The sequence below is a fragment of the Cryptomeria japonica genome, chromosome 10 (genome assembly GCF_030272615.1).
Source record: "Cryptomeria japonica chromosome 10, Sugi_1.0, whole genome shotgun sequence".
NCBI classification, from domain to species: Eukaryota; Viridiplantae; Streptophyta; class Pinopsida; order Cupressales; family Cupressaceae; genus Cryptomeria; species Cryptomeria japonica.
The window spans coordinates 285,240,841-285,259,484 of NC_081414.1; the positions used below are offsets into that span (position 1 = coordinate 285,240,841).

Sequence of the window (18,644 nt, forward strand, 5' to 3'; positions counted from 1 at the left end):
CAACTTGAATACATCCTTATCACATATAGCTCTAATACACACCCGGTTCAATAATTGAGAGATTAAATGATGCGAGTTGTGACATCAACGACCTCATCCATCATTTTTGGCATCGTTGCCAGGGAATTAAAAGATTTGTCTACGAAAGTTTGAAGCCTTAGTGTTTTTGAATATGGGAAAATGTCTTTTGATGGGCCCCTAAAACCCATTACAACTAAAAGATCAAAAGATTTACATTAAAGCACAACAAAACACAAAAGGCAACACACAAAGAAAAGACAGCTGATGAACAAAACGACAACAAACAAGAGATAACTTGGTCAAAAACCAAAAAGGATCGAAAAATCCTAGATTTAGGTTAAGTTCTGAAGCATTTTAGTAGCTTCCATCTCCAACTATTCCATATTATCAGCTGCCCGCTTGATTTCCTCAATTTCCTTGCTATGGCTTTGTATCGTTTTAGTGCTTGCCCTCATTCTTCTCCCAAGCCTTGTTTCCTTATCATCTGGGGTATCATCCTTTACTTCAATAATGCCCGCCGTAGCCTTATCCTCATGGTCATTCTCCAACTTACTAATAAGAGCCTTCATACTAGCCAAGGTAGCCTTAAGAATCTTATGACTTTGCTCCCATCAAGTCTTTTTAATTGGCCCCTGCTCTGTTCTCCAGGATAAGAAAGCTATTTCGATTAGCATTGATAATCTCCTCTTCATTATCAATAGCTTTGGTAAGCTCATTGAGACAATTTGGGAGGGAATTGAATTTACCCGAGCCTAAAGCTTGTAAAGTCTTGATTTTCCCTACTTCCTAGGCCTTTTTTATTTTAATGCCAATGATTTCCTTTTGCATCTAGAGGAGCACCTGTTTAAAGTTATTCATGCCATTATTGATGCAGAGGTCAATATCCAGGTGATGCTCTTCCTGGGTCTTGTCACCTGTAGTTTCAAGATTCACTTCCAGTCCCACCTCCTTGACATCAAAACTCTGGGCTTATTTCATTGCCATATCCTCCCCCATCAGGCCCTTATCCTTAGACTCAGTCATGAGAGGCGACCGGTCCTTGGTTTCCACATCCTTAGTTTTAGGAGTCTTCCTTTTCTTCTTTTGGCTCATGAGGTTTTGGACCTCCTCACTTTCATTATCCATATCATTGTCAGTCTTATTATCATCCTCATACTAGCTATCCTCATCCTCTCCTCTTTGCTTATTTTTGGCCGACCCTTTATTCTATTTCCCATGCTCTATTTTTCTATTTTTCCTTCTCGACCCAACAATTTGGGGGTCATCCTCTGTCTCAGCTTCCGTGTCATAGCCTTCACCATCCTCATCATCAAAGTCATCAAAATCCACTTCTGACTCAGAGACCTCAGCTATATTCAACTTTGGCGAGAAGTAGGTATGGCTGCCCTTCACCAGTCTAGCTTTCTCCTCCTCGTCCTTAGAAAAAAATTTCACGGCAGCATCTGAAATCTTTTTGTCCCTATAGAACTTGATCTGGTTCATCAGAAGACCCGTTGCCTCCGCAATCATAGTTTCAGTCACTTTGACCTTCCTATTGCCTATGGTTAATGTGCCTTTGTTCCAGCCCTTCTTGAAGATTCTCAAATTTTGGGTCGTTTCTCTTGCATGCGCTCCATAAAATCAGTCATCTTGGCAACTTGAAGTACCACTCAAACCTATGGACGATTCCTCCATTTATCAATGGTGGTAGCCTCTGTTCTCTTTCATTTTCCACCCATAATTCTATTGATATCAATTGTCTATAATTTCCAACTGATACCTTTCTACGCTACAAACTTTCTATGAGAAACCACCAAAATTTTGTAGTAGTTTCTGATGCTTTTGTTCAAGAGGAAGAAAAAAACCCATAAAGCATGCAAAGTGAACATGCAATGATTACTGTACCTCCTTCTCAGCTGCCTACAAAACTAGCTCCTGCTACCACGACTTCTCCTTATACCTCGGGAAATGATTTCAAATCTTACCCTGCTTACCATGCAATCTTTCATCAGTTAAGATATCATGTGCCACACACGATATCTCCCCTTCGCCATTCTAGGTAATAATTTACTTGCTCTATACTACCTCATTGGCAGCCCAGTCAACACTCCTATTAGCCTATCTGTAAACATGGGAAATATGGCATTTTTTAAACCCCTAAAGTAATTCCCTGGTGGAATCTATGATGTTTTTGATAGTCCATGAAGGTTGATGTTTACCTAGAAGGCAGTTAATAATGTTTTTAGAGTTGCCTTCCAACCATAGCATTTTGACCCCTAAATTAAAGGCTAATTTAATAAATTGAAGATGACCCATATCTTCCTCCAGATGGTTGGTTTGAATTCCCAAGGGATAGGCAACCGCCCTAGTGAAAAAGCTAGCCCCATTTTAGATAACACCACCACAACCAGCAGGTCTTAGATTCCTTTTGTTGCACCATCAAAGTTGGCCTTAAACCAATCATTGGGGGGAAAGGACTAGCAACACAATCTTCTATTGATTTGGTTGATGTTGGAGCACAAAAAGGCTAGGATATTCCATCTTTCAAGAACATCAAAGTCCTCCTTATTGCTACAAGAATGAACCCCCCTGGCCATCACACTCTCAACACAGTTATTTTTTATCTTGACTCACACCACTTTAGAGGTGTTAATATCATTCCAAAATATTCTATTATTTCTCTCCTTCCATATCCCTCAGAGAACATGGGCAAAAGAAAACTTCCACAGATTTCTTATGGTGATGTTATTGGTATAATAAAGCTAGCTTTTGAAACAATTCCGCATCTCCTCCGGGAAAACCCAATTCAACCCCCACATTTGAAAAAGGCATTGATCGTCTCCTTACAATTCTGGATGATCATCTAAGAGGCCTTCTTATTAAGAGGGGCTCCACCAATCCAATCATCATCCCAAAAGTCAACTTTCCTGCCATCACCTATGGCCCAGACATTGCCAAAACTAGCAATACCTTTAGCCTGAATAGCACTGTTCCAAATAAAAGAACTTCTTGGTATTTAATTAGAGACCAGGAAATCCTCAATGGTGGGAACTTTCCATAAGTACTTAGCCTTCCAGATATCATTCCATTCTCCTTTTCCCTGATAAGTTCTACAAATTTGTTTGGCAAGAAGAGTTTTGTTCAAAGTTATGATATTCCTTAAGCCCAGACCCCCTTTCTTTTTGGGTTTACACACATTTTCCTAGGCTATGAGAGCCATTCTCTTCTTCTCCTCAACCACAGACCACAGAAAGGCTTTCTGGATTTTCATAATTGCATCAACAAAATTGCCAGGGATTGTAAGAAGGCTTAAAGAATACACCAGAAGACTCTGGAGAGAAGATTTTAAAAGCTGCACTTTTCCATCTTGACTAAGAAGGGCACCTTTCGAACCGGCCAACTTTCTACTGAATCTATCCACAAGACTATTCCAAAATAGCTCTGAGGGTTTCAATCCCTAGGGGAGGCCTAGGTAGATAGCAGGAGGACCAATTTGGCATCCAACAATCCGGGCCATCTTTATTTGTCCATCCTCTAGGGTGTTGAAGAAGAAAACAAAGATTTTCTCCCAATTGATTGTTTGACCTGAGGGCAGGCTATAAGTGCTGAGAAGGTTCTTTAGATTAGACACTTCTTTGATAGTAGATGATCCCATTAAAATGGTATCATCAACAAATTGCTGATGAGTACAGGCTCTAAAACTAGAAGAGGGCGTTATACCATAGAGAAGCCCCAAAGAAACAAATTTGTTCATAAATCTACCTAGACATTCAGCCAAAATGATGAACAGTATAGGTGATATGGGATCTCCCTACCTGATACCCCTAGAAGTTTTGAAGAAGGGGGAAGGCACCCCATTGACAATGATAGAAAAAGAAGGGGTCAAGATGATTTGATCAATCATCTTAATAAACCTAACTCCAAAACCAAAAGCTCCAAGCACCTTACCCAAGAAATTCCAGTCCACTTGGTCATAGGCTTTAGACAAATCTAGCTTCATAAGAAATCCTTTCTTTTTAAAATCCACTAGCGAATGAATGTTTTCATGGATAGAAATGATAGAGTCAATGATTTATTTGTTGGGAACAAATCCATTCCATTGGGGCAAAATGATCAGAGAAAGAATCCTTAGCAGCCTACTTGTCACCACCTTAGAAATAATTTTATAGAATGAGTTGCATAAGTTTATCGGCCAAAACTTATCCATAGAGTCAGCCCCCAGGCATTTGGGTATTAGGACGATGAAATTTGCATTGAGTTCCTTTAAGATCATTCTAGCCCCAAAAAAATCCTACACACCTTTAATCACATCATCTTTGAGGATGTCCTAGAAGGTTTGAAAGAAGAACAACGAAAATCCATCCGAGCTCAAGGCTTTGTTCCCATCAAAAGAAAAAACTGCCTTTTTAACTTCCTCCACAGAAGGGATGGCCACCAAGGCCTTGTTTTGATCCTCATTAATAGTTGAAGGAATATTCTCAAGGATGGCACTCTGGGAGTGACCATCTAGACTACAGTCCACCGAAAGAAGTGAGGTAAAAAAGTTCATGGCTTCCTTCCCAATCTCATCATCCTTCCTCGTTTCAGTTCCCCCAATTCTCAACTTCAAGATTCTATTAGCAACCTTGTGTTTCATTGTGGTCATATGGAAGAATCTATTATTTATGTCCCCAGCTTTAAGCCATAGAGATCTAGACCTTTGTTTCCAGAATTCTTCCTCTCTTCTGATAATCTTATGGTACTTTACAAACACTTCATTTTCCTCCTTGATTGATACTTCATTATATCCACTTGTTTGGATTTTATCCTGCATTTCCTTGAGTTCCAGTTGGGTTTTGGTCTTGGCAGCAAATAGATCTCCGAAAACCTCCTTGTTCCATTTTTTAATATTGTCCTTCACATTCCTTAATTTTTTTGCCATTCTATACATAGCAGTATCTTTCACATCAATAGCCCACCACTTCTTAATGACCTGCACAAGGTTAGGGCAGTCCAGCCACATCTTTTCAAATCTGGATGGGAAATTTCTTTAAACAATGGTATTATCAACAACAAAAATCATAGGGCAATGGTCAGAACCTATCCTAGAGATAGCAAAGAGGGAGCACTAATAATGGTTAAAACACTCATTAGAAATAAGGGCCCTGTCAAGTCTTACTTGAACAAGATCTTCTCTTGTCCTCCTGTTCATCCAAGTAAAATTGGCTCGTTGGAGCTCAATATCATGCAGACCCTGGTTGTTGATAAATTTCAAAAGATCCATTCTTCTTTCTAGCTATGAGGGGACACGACCAAATTTAACATTGTCTTGGAGAGGGGTGTTGAAATCGCCCATAACAATCCACATATCCTCCTTGTAAAGAACCCGAATAGCTTCCATCTTTTTCCAAAATTTGCTTCTATCCAGTCTATTATTAGGGGCATAAATATTGGTAAGTAGTAAAGAGGTGTCATCCTCAATGTGATGAAACCTGATAAAAGCCAGATTGCCATCCTACTTGACAGCCTCCCCAGAAACATGCCCAAGGTTCTAGAAAATGGCAATGCCTCGAGAAGCACCATCAGAGCTTCCACCAAAAACTTCCCCATCCTTAAAAAGCTTAATCTTTTCTACTTTCTCTTTAGTCGTTTTAGTTTCTTGGATAATAACAATGTCTGGTTTATGTTCTTTGACTAAATTTCTAAGAACATCCTATTTATGTGGACTATTCAGTACATGTATATTCCATGAAGTTATTTTCATTTTCTAACTAAGGAACATACCTCATGGATGGTCATTTGAGTATCATCCACTATATTCCTGCTTGCCTCTTGATCTCTGATCTCGCTTGCTTTTTTCCTTCCTAGAGGAGAAGGGTTAAAACCCATGTCCGATTTGGTTCGGTTTCTTGTCTTGACTGAATTAGCCCGAGGGGTAGATTGAGGCCCTTTTTTACCTCCTCTCTTTCGCTCCACTACTTCATTTGTATTACAATCTTCCTCTTGAGTATTCTGGGTGGTTATCTTCTGGTCAACATCTTCAACCTCAGCCCACTTAGCATTAAGCCATAGTGTTGATAATGATAAGTAATTTAAGTTGTTGATGAGAAGAGCTAGAGATCCATTTGGAAGGATTTTCCAAGAGATTATAATATCTCAAGGCTCTAAGACATTTGAAGAACAACAAGAACACTTTTAACACCAAGAAGACCGAGAAGTACAACAAGAACAATTAGAGCATCAAGAAGAAGAAATGGGTGACTGTGTAGTAGCTAAGGAACCTCCACCAAATAGGACATTCTCGTATCCTATGAATTTGAATGTAAGAGATGATGAGCCTCCTATGAAGAGTATGTCACGCTTTATTTTACCTAATTTTAGAGGAAAAACTTTTGAAAATATAGGTGACCAATTGATTTTTGATTTTAAAGTCGTGTGTTAGACTTATGATTATACAATTGATAATTAGAAGTTGAAATTAATTCCTTCTACTCAAAAAGAGTCAGCTTTATGACGATTTATAGGTTTAGGTGTTGGCTCAATCTCATCATGGCAAGAGATGGAGATTGTATTTTTAGATAAATATCAAGATTATTGTCAAGTGAGAGATAAGAAGGAGGAGCTATTCCAAATGAAACAAATTGGTAGATAAAATTTTGGAAGATTATATGCTAATAGGTTCCAATTTGTACACAAAGGTGTGTTAATGGGTTGGATGATGAGATCAGTAAGACACTTTTCTTAAGGGTAAATGATGATGAGTCTAGAGAAGCTTTGAATTTGATGGGAAAAGGATATATCAATAAGCTTCCCTTGGAGGATATTATTGGTATATGTAGAAATATTCTAGGACTAGAAATAGGACTAGGGATTCTAGAAGAAACAAAGCTTCAACCCCTGATGTATCTAAAGTAATGGAGGAGATAGAAATTTTGAAAACTGATATACTCCACCTTAACACTTAGGTCTAGAAAAAAAGAATACTAAAACTTTAGCCATTTACTTTTCAAAATGTAGGGGAAAACATCTTTTGGGGGAATCTTCATTGAATCAAGTTGATCTTTGTGAAATTTGTGAGAAACAACATGCAACAAGCTATTGTAATGTCTTACCATAGATTAAGAATCATTTGAAGAAACCTCCTATAGTAGAAGAAGAGATTAATTATGTTAGACAAAGACCATAGAATTCAGGGTTTAATGATTATCAGGGACAATATGGCCTTAGAAACTGTTGGAATCCAAATCTGTGGCAAAAATGTAAATCCTTGGACCCCTCCATTTTCAATGCAATCACCCCTAATCTTGGGGACCCCTAGAGTGGATTATTCCTCAATAGAACTAACCACAGTGGCAACCAAATCAACCACCATGGCAACCACAATGGAAAACCAATCAAATTTGTCGTAGCATCAAAGTTAACCACAAGTTCAATCTTGGCAAAATCAAGGATCAAAACATCCTTTTTTGCCTCCGTTGTGGGGATGGTTGTCTATGGATGGTGGCAGGGTTTCATCCATTCCTGTTCAAATTTACTTTTATGGGCTATTGGGGTCATTTTCCCTCTAGCTCATCCTGTGATGTTGTGTGTTACGGTGTATGATGTATTATATGATCTCTGTTAGAAGGCTCTATTCTTTAGGTTCCTACGACACCAAGTTGTGGTATGCTTTGGGGTTCATTGGATGTCAATCGCTTTTCTCTTTGGTGTTGTTGTGCTTCTTGGTCCTTGTGGATTTGGCCCATTCTCCTTGTGTTTTTGGCATTCTCCTTGTGTTTGCTAGGGAATGATGTGTGTGGGTACTCCTATTGGAAATAGTTTGCAACTCTTGGTGGTCCTACCTGATGGACTTTCTTGGTCATTGAGATGGGTGGTTTTCCTAAAGGCCCCTCTCTAGCATTGTTAGGGGTCTACTAGTTAGATTGGAGCATGTAGCAAACATTTACCTACTTTTTTTTGGCTCTCCATGCTAAAAGAAGCTAGGGATGTGACCCTAGTATTTTATGATGGGGTTAAGATTTTTTAGGGTTTATCTTTGCAAGCTTCTATGAAAGATAATGTTCCCTTTGGAGGTGGTTATTAATTACTATCTATGGGAGGGCTTCGAATGGGTGTTGAGGGTTGGTTACCCTACGAGTGTTTAACCAAAGAGGGCTTTGCCTCCTTTGTGCTTGCTTATAGGGTGAACTTTCTTGGTTGGATGTTGCTCTTTTTATGGGTCTCTATTGATATCCCCTATCCCCCCATCATATGGAGTTATTTTACGGTTCAATTCCCTTAGAGAATATTGTGCAGAGGTTCAAAATGGATGTACTTTTTGTTGGGTTTTTATGGTGGGCCTCTTCCCCCGTTTTCCTTCTTTTTGAGCTTTCGGGCCCCATTGTTTTTGTAGACGATAGATCTATGAAGGTGATCCAAGTATCTATTGAGGTGGTTCATGTTATTTTGTTTTGCAAGGTTTTCTACAAGTTAAAGGTTTAGGAACGCTTTTCAAAATCCTATGTGTTTTTTTGAGTTAGTCCATTCACACGTTACTTTGTTTATTATTTTTTTAGAATGCCTATATGCTTATTCTTTAACAAGTTTTATAGTTTTCTCTAGATTGTTGTGGTTTCCCTCCTTGTATAAGTTGTAGGGTGGTACTTTTGGTAAAAGGTTGTAGCAAGCCTTTCAAAATCCATTGCCTTATGATTGTTCCCCTAGTTGCATTGGTTGTAGTGTAAGAGGGCTTTCCAACTAGATGGTTTGTGGCTCCTTCCTAAACCCCTATGTTCAGATTATGTAATTTTGTTGTGTTGGGACCTTTGTTCCTACGAGTTTGGTGCTCTAACAAAAAATATCCTTTCAAAATAGGTCTTGTACTTTTTTGGTTTTGTTGGTCTTGGTGGTCTCACTGCTTGTGATTTTATCCCCTTTGTGCTCCTATGTGGCAACTTTGTAATGATTTGAGCCTCTCTCAGCTTACACTAATTAGAACATCCTCAATTTACCTAATCCTAATTAATAGTTACCAATATGCATGGGGGGGAATCACATTTTCTAAGTACACAATGGTAAAATATCTCATATCAAATTGCTAATCCTAGAAGTAATGTAATGTGTGAATTCAATTGACTAGATAACACTAATGTATGACTTAAACTACTTTTCCAATTAGGATGTCAATTGTAATCATCACCATCACTGATTTTTAAAAATAAAAAATTAACCAACTATCATAATTAGAACTAGAAGATTCTAATGTACCAAGGAGTTTACTTCAAGATCTGTGACAATTGCAGCTTCAGATGCAAGGAGTACCTATTTATTCCTCAAGTTGATGCACTAATGGTTATCAAATGCTAGAAAACTTCTTGGATCCATCTCTACTAAGCTCTTATTCTCTCTTGGATTGCATTTTATTCTGAGTTTCTTCGCATATGACTTAAGTATCGATGAGTCTATGAATTTGTAGATTCTTATTAAAATGGCTCCTCAATGAGAGATGTCAATGGTGTGAACCCCAATGAGCACAACTAGATCTCTCAAATTTAAGCCTTTTCTTAATGAAAGAGATCTTGATTTGTTCGAAACTTATGAAATTTGGTCAAAGGTTAATCAATACGACTTGTTAAAGGGATATAATGCCATCCCTTCTTCCCATGGGAACCCTACATTGGCCCCTCAACCTATACATGAAAACATCATATGATATAAGTAATTTCATTCTATGGTTTTTCAGGTAGTAAGAAAGCTTTGATTTTATTTGTGAGATGTTTAGAGTTTAAACAGTTTAAAGATGAAGAAATTTTGAGTTATCTCAAGAATTTAATTTTAATTGAAATAAATTTTTATTTAGTGTAGATATTCAAGAGTGTCAACTACACACGGGTCAATAAAACATTAGTTATTCTCGTAAACAATTACCCTAAATTTTGTTGAGCCACAAATACATTTAGTGATTCTGCCTACCCTAGGGGATTCTTGTAGTATTGAAAAGAGAAATATTTTTTATATTAATAAATTATTAAATATATATTAAATAAATTATTATATAATATAATATTAAATTTATAAATTTTGTATAAAAATTATAAATGCATTTATTAATAAGTGAAATTTATGTTTTGTTTATATGAAATACTAGAATAATCTAATTATTCAGTCACACAAGGGTTCTAAGAACTCATGTACATAATAACTCAAAAATAGTAAAATGCAGATCTGTGTAATTTATCCATTGCAATAGTTGATTTTGCATTGTTGGTTTTGTTTCTTAGTCTATGCTTGGTGGTTTCTTCCTATTTTTTGGCGTTTTGGCTTTAGATAGGTGTGCATCTCTCATGTGCCCTATGTGGTTCTTATTTTGTGGATATGTAATGGTAAGGCCTAACCCATTTTTTTATTAATTAGAACAGTTGATTTTCTAGAGCATTACTTATACATATGAATAGTAAAAATTTTAAAATAGCATCACTTCAACTATGTCAAAACCTTTACATTCATAAAAATAAACCACCCATAAAATCTTGTTGCACTTGTCTCATTTATAATAGTTATTTTTTTATATACATTCATTTGATACTTCACACATAGACATGTGACTGGATATATAAATATGTTCACATAATTTTAATTGAAGTACCCCATTCTTTCTAGTGATGAAATACTACAGGCCATTGTAAGCACTATGCCAAACGAATTTCAAACCCTTTCCACACTTCCCCAACAACTAGAACTGTTAATGCACTAGAATGGTAGTGAAGGATTCATTGTACAATATTTTGTAGCACAAGCTACAAATATATGTGTGTGAGTTTTGGGTACACAAAGTGGACACATTATGTAAGGACTCATTTATCGCCATGCAAAGTCTACAATATTTTAGTAAGATAGGTGAATCACTTGACAATTAGAATTTTATCAGTTTCAATCTGTTTTTCCCTTAAACAATTTTGAATGAAACAAGCCTTTAATTTCTCTATTTGTTAAGATCTTATATGCTTTTTTTAGGATTCTAAGTTAGTAAATATGAATATGTTATTCTTGGGTCTATGGCTTTCTCGTTCATTATTTTATTTCAATTGTGGGAGCTTATGTTCCTATTTAATTCAAGAGTAATTTTACTTGCAAGATTTTCTCTTGGTTTGTTTATTATAATAAACAAATCATTTTGCATTGAAAAAAAACATTATTTTCAATAACCTATATAGTTATGTGTTTATGTATGTGAGCTACTCATTTTAATCTATAAGATTTCTTTGAAGTTAACTCTATTGCACATGCATTTGTTTGATAATAAATGATAAAAATATGTTTAAGGAATCTTTTCCTTATCTTTCATTCAATTGCAAATGAAATAATAAATAAAAATAAAAATAAGAGAACAACATCTGATATTTTTCTCTATAAAAGTCCACGATAGTTGCATGTGCTAGAAATACAACAATACATTATGGCTCAACAATAGAGTTTTTAGAAACCCATAAATGAAAATATATTGGATTCGTTGAAATTTATCCACTACTTAATTTATCCCTAAATTTTGTGAGCCATATATCTGCATAAGTCACGAAGTCTTCCTTGCAAAAATTAAGCTATGGCATCAGATCAAAAAATTTCATTTATATGCTAATCTGCATAAATGAAATATTAAAGAGACTAAGAAGATCTCAATTGAATGCATGCTTTTCAATATTTGAATTAAAATAAAACTAGCATATATATTAAGATACATGTATTTAATAAATTTGCAACATCTGACAAACTAGGTATCACTGTTAAGCAAGATAATATTCTATGGAAGGCGATGAAGGGTCATTCCTAGTGGGAATTGTAAAACATGAATCTAACAAAATGATCAAGGAATGTTGTGAAGGAAACAGGTTCTTAGAATCTAAGTAGAAGAGGTTAGGGATGGAATTAAGTTTTTTTAAATGAATGGTAGACAAGAAGTAGTAAAGAACAAAGAGGTTTGGAGAAGTTGTATGCAAATTTTTTTTTTACTTTTTAAGCATTTAAATTTCAAGTAAATAATAAATATTCTACCTTTACTCTTTCTCTTACAAAAAAATTGATAAAGAGTATTCTTAGTACTTTTCATTCAAAATTTTTAATTTTATTTTTATATATAATTCTAATAATTTTAAATTATATAGGGGAGTCTAATATTGAGGAGAATTAGACCATGCAATATTATTGTCATTCTGGTTATGCTTTGTCTTGTTGATCTATCTTATGGATGGTGTGTTCTTTTTTATGAAGTATAAAAGGGGAGGATCTCTTTAAAAAATTATGTTTGAGCTTTAAGAAGATTACCTTGAGGATAAGAATAGTTAAGAAATGAAATAAGGGAAAATATGAAATGACTATATCAAATTGAGGTTAGGATTTTATTAGCTTATTTTTAAATCTGGTTGTATGTAAATAATATATAACATATATTGACAAATATTTTTGTCGAGACATCTATTACACTAAGAGATATTGATGAAAATACATGCTTTAAGAAAGATATCTCTCATCATATTTTATATATATTAATATTTAATATATGTATACTAATTATATATACATATATAAATGATTTTTTTATTGAAATATAAAATTTCATAAATTAATATTATGATTGTGTAAATATAAAACTAAAAACAAATTATCATATTAATTTTTTTTTAATTTAATATCTATTTTGAGAATTCAATTGATACAAATGATAGCATACAATAAAAAAATCATGCATCAAAAGTTAAACCTGAAAGGATATGTTTCATTGGAATCAATATAAAAATAAAATATCAACATTGATGTGACCAGCAACTTGATGCACCACAATAACGTGACACAAATCACTAGTAAAAATTAATTTCATTGAAATTTCTACTTCCCCGAGGTCAATAAATATCATCTTTTTAAGGGACATGTCTATTTTGGCTCCAAAACAACAATACGGATTGACTAACATGCATGTTAGTCGCACGTTTTACACCATCGATTTTACAATAAATGGTTGTGATCGACTAACACGTCGCTATCACATTGTACAAAATATCTGTTTTGGAGCCACAATAGCTTCGACTCTTTTTAAGTGGCTCAACTTTCTTGCAAAATGTATTGTATGTTTCTCCTATTAAAAAATATGAGATAGTGTACATGTAGTGTAGGCTCTATTGATTGAATCTGTATGTCACACGTATGGAAATTTGAGCCACTTGTGTGATAAGTGAAAAACTGAATTTCAATTAATTTTGTGGCCAATTTGTAGACCTGAGCTCTGTCAGCGATCATCTTTAAGCCGAAGGTGTTTCCTTATATGAGATAGACGACCTCATTTTCGAAATCAACAAACTACGTTTCTCAATGGGCATGCAAGATAATTGGAATATATTTAATCGTTGGATATGATTTTCGATGGTCATTTTTTCCTTCCATTTTGACTGTTCTCTCTCGTCTCCATTTTTGATTTGCTGTTTCATGTTGGCGACAATGCTTTTTATAAAGCATATGCATGTTGTTTCTGCGGCTTCGTACTTTATCTGCAGAAACTAGGCTAATACGTTACCGCTACATGCAAGATATTAAGTAGAGCTTTAAGGGTGAAAATATTAAGTTATTTGAATGGGGAATGGATTTTTATTTTTTATTGGATTAAGCTGAAAAAAATCATTGGAATATAAAGGTTATTAAATGTATTTTAATAATTGATGTCATGGAAATGGGGACAAGGCAACAACAAAGTTCAATGTTAATAAGTTAGTTTCAACCATAAAACCAAAACAAAGAACTAAAAACCATTCCAAACATATCAAAAGAGTTTTCAAAAAAGCATGAAAGAAGTTTAACAAAAGAAAAGAAAGGAGAAGAGCCTCCCTAAGATGCTTCCATGATGTCTTTTGATGCTTTTCCCTTGTTTTTCCCCTCTCCAAGTCTCAAATGAGTGTAGCTCTCAGCTTTTAGCACTAGCGATGGATGCCATATGGAGATTCAAGATGGTTGGATGTGATAAACAAATGCTATGCAAGTGTAGATAGTGATGCTATGAAAAAACTCTATGCTAATACTAGTATAGCAACAATACTCTAATGCTTCCTCCTTTGCTTGAGTAGAAGGGTTCTATTTATAGAAGAAATGGGGAAATGAAGGGTTAAGATTGAGAAATCTTAACAAGGGTTAGGATTGAAAGATATTCAATCCATGTGAGACTTTCAACCCAATCCCATGTTGACAAGTGTCACCATGAGGAGGTTTGAGAGGAGAGATAAAGAGCATTAAATGATTGAGGGGACATGATGGTTACCCTAGGGGTTGGGTTAGGGTTAGGTTAATGGATATTCCTTTTATCCAAGGGATAAATGAATGTGCAAAGGTTAATGGTTACCTTAGTCAAAGAAATAAATTCTTTGAAGAGACCCATGAGTCAAAAGGATAGTTAAGTTAGAGGAAAGTCTCTAACCAAAGGTAAAAGGTGAGTTAACCATAAATGGTTATGTAAGAGCCTTTAATGGTTTGGAAGACTTTAGAGTTTAACCATTTGAAGACATAAAGCCTTTAATGGTTATTGAAGACTTTGGAGGTTTTTGAGAAGTGACTTCCTTTTATTTAGAAATATGACAATGATTAGGATAGGTTAGGATAATTAGAAGGAGTTAGAAGAATCTAGAAGGGATTTAGGCATGCAAGTGGAGTTTGTAGGAGAATGCAAGTGGGAGGAATTTTGGGATTTTCAATTGAAATAAAATCATTTATTTCAATTAAATGGTGTAATTTGCATTTGGATAGATATTTAAATAAATATTAATTTATTTAAATATGAATGTGAATATTGGATTTTATTTAAATAAATCTTAATTTATTTACATGAGAAAAAGGAAGATAAAGCATTAAATGCTTGAATACCTTGAGGAAAACCATTAAAGGCTTGAGAAGACTCTAGAAGGAAGCCATTAAGTTTTAAGACTTTAAGGGAAACCATTAAAGGCTTGAGAAGACTCTAGAAGGAAGCCATTAAGTTTTAAGACTTGAAAGGAAACCATAAAAGGTTTCAAGTGGGTGAGGATAAATAGGATTTTAAATAAATAATTTATTTATTTAAAATAGTTGTGCAACCTGCATTTGTAGGAAAATGCAAGTGGTGGAGGATAAAGGTGATTTAAATAAATGTTAATTTATTTAAATGTGAGAGATGGGATTTTGGGGGATTTAAATAAATATTAATTTATTTAAATGTGAGAGAAGATTTAATTAAACAAATATGATTTATTTATTTAATTAATGGTCTAAATTTGGTTAAATGAATTATATCAAATAAATCAAATAATTTATTTAATTAATAGGAGAAGAGGGTTAAGATGAGTTAATTAAATATTAATTTAATTAATTATTGATTGATGGTTAAATAATCAAATAAATACTAAATATTCATTTAATTAAGTGGACAGATTTATGTGACTACAATAATAAATGTTATATCATTTTTATTATAAATTTATTAATTTTTTATATAATTAAAAAATATTAAACTAATTTAGGTAAATAAAAAATATTTATAAAATATTTAATTCTAACATTGAAAAGTATTCTTATTTTAATTTTTTTAAAATATAAATACTATATTTATATATATTTTTATTATATTTATTAATTTTGAAAATTTTACTTTTTTATATAATTTGAAAAATATTTATTAAACTAATTTATTTAAAAAAAGATATTATCATTTTTATTAATATTTTGATTTTGATATGTTTTGACTTTACATTTAGTTTTGTTCTATTTTATTATTTAATTTAGATTCAAGTTTGAAAATAAAACACATTCTTTTAATTATTATACAAAACTTATTATATTTATTTTACTATATTGGATTTGATTATGTCTAGCAAAAGGATAACAATACGAAATCGCAATTAACATTCCATCCACTTTTCTATATATGATATATTTTATTGCAATATATGTTTAATCTTGAATTATATTTTTAAATTGCATAGATATTATATTTATTTGTATATATTATATATTGTTAAATACAGGTAATAATGTATGATTTTTCATATAGTATTATTAAATTAATTTTTATTATTAAATCTCTCTCTCTCTTTTTGTGTGTGTGTGTATATATATATATATATATATATATATATATATATGAATCTATTCCATCTCTAGATCTATACCTTAATCCTCTCTCTTAATCTCTTCCTCTACATCTTCATTTCCATCTCGATCTCTATCTTCCTCTCTATCTTTATGCCCTTACCCTTCTCTCTCACACACACTCTTCCCTCCTCTATCTCTTCCTCTTTTCATCCATAACTTTCCCCCTCTCTTAAAACCTACTTATCATTTTGATTTGTAGGTTTACTTTCACCCATGTTCAAATCCTCTTAATTGGAAGCATAATTGATTTGAAGCTATCACTTCTCCATTGACACTCTTATTGCATAAATAACATCCTTCACTAAATGTCCTATCAATTGACCTCATGCGATACACAAATGTATTTGAAAAATAGATCATTTTTTTCCTTACTGCCTTTCCACACCTTTTCGGCGTACCTATTTGGTTCAATTGCTAGTTAATTCTACTGAAGGAATCGGGTGGGTCGAAAAAGTTGAAAATTCTATGAATATGGGTAGGAAAAGCATGGGACACGCTCTTCTGATCCCCCTTCGTTACCAGGGCCACATTAATCCCATGATGCAGCTCGCCTGGAAGCTCGTCTCCGACGGTTTCCTTGTTACCTTCTTCAACACCGATTTCAATCACAACCGCATTATGCAAGCCAAGACTAGAAACCCTATCCATAATAACTGGGACGGCGGCATCCGATGACGAGCGCACCAAAATTCCAAATCTACTAGAAGCATTAGATAACAGCATGGCACCTTCCGTCATTCTGAGGCTTATTGAGGTGATCAACGAGAGGGAAAAAGAGCACAAGGTCACCGGTATAATAGTGGATGCAATGACATGTTTTGGGTTGAATGAGGTAGCCAATTTGTATCAGATTCCTATCTTTTCTTTCCACGCATCGCTTGTCGCCAACTGTGCCCTCCGCTACTTCATTCCGAGGCTCATCTCTCTTGGGATCCTTGGTCCCAATGGTAAGACGGAATCACACTTGTTTCTATTTTTTATTTCTTTTCCTTAGTGGTTTTGGTGAGACTGGTTGTGGTTGGTGTTATTGAAGGAGCTCCCAAAGAAGATCAGAAGAAAATAAGGTATATTCCCTCCATGCCGCCTCTGCGTTCTGGAGACCTTCCATGGTTGTTCGGTGGAGTGAAGATGTTTAAGAGATGCATCCGGATGGGAGAAGGTTTAAAGCAGATCAAGAGGGTCCTCACTAATTCCTTTTACGAGCTTGACGGTTTAGTGGTGGAAGAGTTATCTAAAGATTTGGAAGTTTACCCAATCGGTCCTATGATTCCTGACGAATTTCTGGAGGGCGCTAAGAGGAGTACAAGTAAGGCCCTCCCAAGCTTCTGGGCAGATGATGTGGATTGTCTAGAGTGGTTAGACAAACAGCATACCCAATCTGTGATCTACGTATCCTTTGGTAGCCTCGCAGTATGGAGCCAAAGCCAAGTGGAGGAGTTCGCAGCGTGGTTAGAGGCTACCCAGAGACAATTTCTGTGGGTTGTGCGGTCAGATCTAATTGAGGGCAGCAAGACTATTTTTCCCCCAGGATTTTTAGAACGCGTGTGGAACAGGAGCCGCATAGTTTTCTTGGCGCCACAGTTAGAGGTGTTATCTCATCCTTGTATAGCTTGCTTTGTGACTCACTATGGATGGAACTCTGTATAGGAGAGCATCACCATGGGCGTGCCCATGCTCTGCTCACCTTATTTTGTAGATCAGTTTTTTAACCGCACATATATTGTGGATGTCTGGAAAATTGGGCTGCCTTTGGAATCGAATAAGGATGGAATAATAGAGAAGGGGGAGATTGCTAAAGCCGTTGACAGATTGCTTGTGGGAGAAGATGGCGCAGAGATAAGGAAGCAAGTCACCAAACTAATGAGAACCAGTAGAGACACGGTGAAGGAAGGAGGATCCTCTTTCAACAACTACAGTATATTTCTTCAGCAGATGAAGAAAAAACTTGTTGACTGACAGATATTTGGCTCTAACTTCTTTAGTTTCTCGGATTATTTGTGGTGCGGAGCGGATATGTGGTTATTCACTTTCATTTAGTTTGATTGGATTTGTCTATTTTATCTTCCTTTTCATTTAGTTTTGGCCCTTTTAAGGGAAAGGTACGAATCTCGTGCAAAAGTATTTTCAGAATGATTTAATATGTATTTATAGATTGTACAATGTTGTTAGTAAGATAGGATATTCATTTAATCTAATTTTTAATTTGTTTAGTCATTGAATGCAGAGAATTAAAAGTTTGAGCAATATTTACTAATGTCTATAATTAATTTTTTATTTAATAATTTCATAAAAATCTATTTATCTCTCTTATCATTGATTTATGTAGTGAATAAAATTTAATTTTCTATATTTTAATATTTACATATTTGATTTTATCAAATCATCTGGTAACAAATTTAAGATGTGTAAAACAGAAGACTAATCAAAATAAATCCACACTAAATCAAAATAAATTAAATGAACAAATAAAAGAACAATAAATTAGATGAAACTACTATACTCAAATAAAAGGAAAAAATAACTAAAAC

The 18,644-nt window shown here is 34.5% G+C and overlaps 2 protein-coding genes across 2 annotated transcripts; one reads left to right on the top strand and one right to left on the bottom strand.

The window, feature by feature from the left end:
- Positions 1 to 4,327: 4,327 nt before the first annotated feature.
- LOC131055558 (uncharacterized) lies at positions 4,328 to 16,839 on the bottom strand. The gene is made up of 3 exons (XM_057990024.1): positions 16,636 to 16,839; positions 5,764 to 6,033; positions 4,328 to 4,972 (listed from the first exon to the last, which is right to left on the bottom strand). The coding sequence occupies exons 1-3, from the start codon at positions 16,837 to 16,839 to the stop codon at positions 4,328 to 4,330; spliced, it is 1,119 nt and encodes a 372-aa protein (XP_057846007.1).
- LOC131055557 (UDP-glycosyltransferase 76C1-like) lies at positions 16,838 to 18,072 on the top strand. The gene is made up of 3 exons (XM_057990023.1): positions 16,838 to 17,063; positions 17,150 to 17,703; positions 17,764 to 18,072. The coding sequence occupies exons 1-3, from the start codon at positions 16,838 to 16,840 to the stop codon at positions 18,070 to 18,072; spliced, it is 1,089 nt and encodes a 362-aa protein (XP_057846006.1).
- The last annotated feature ends 572 nt before the right edge of the window (positions 18,073 to 18,644 follow it).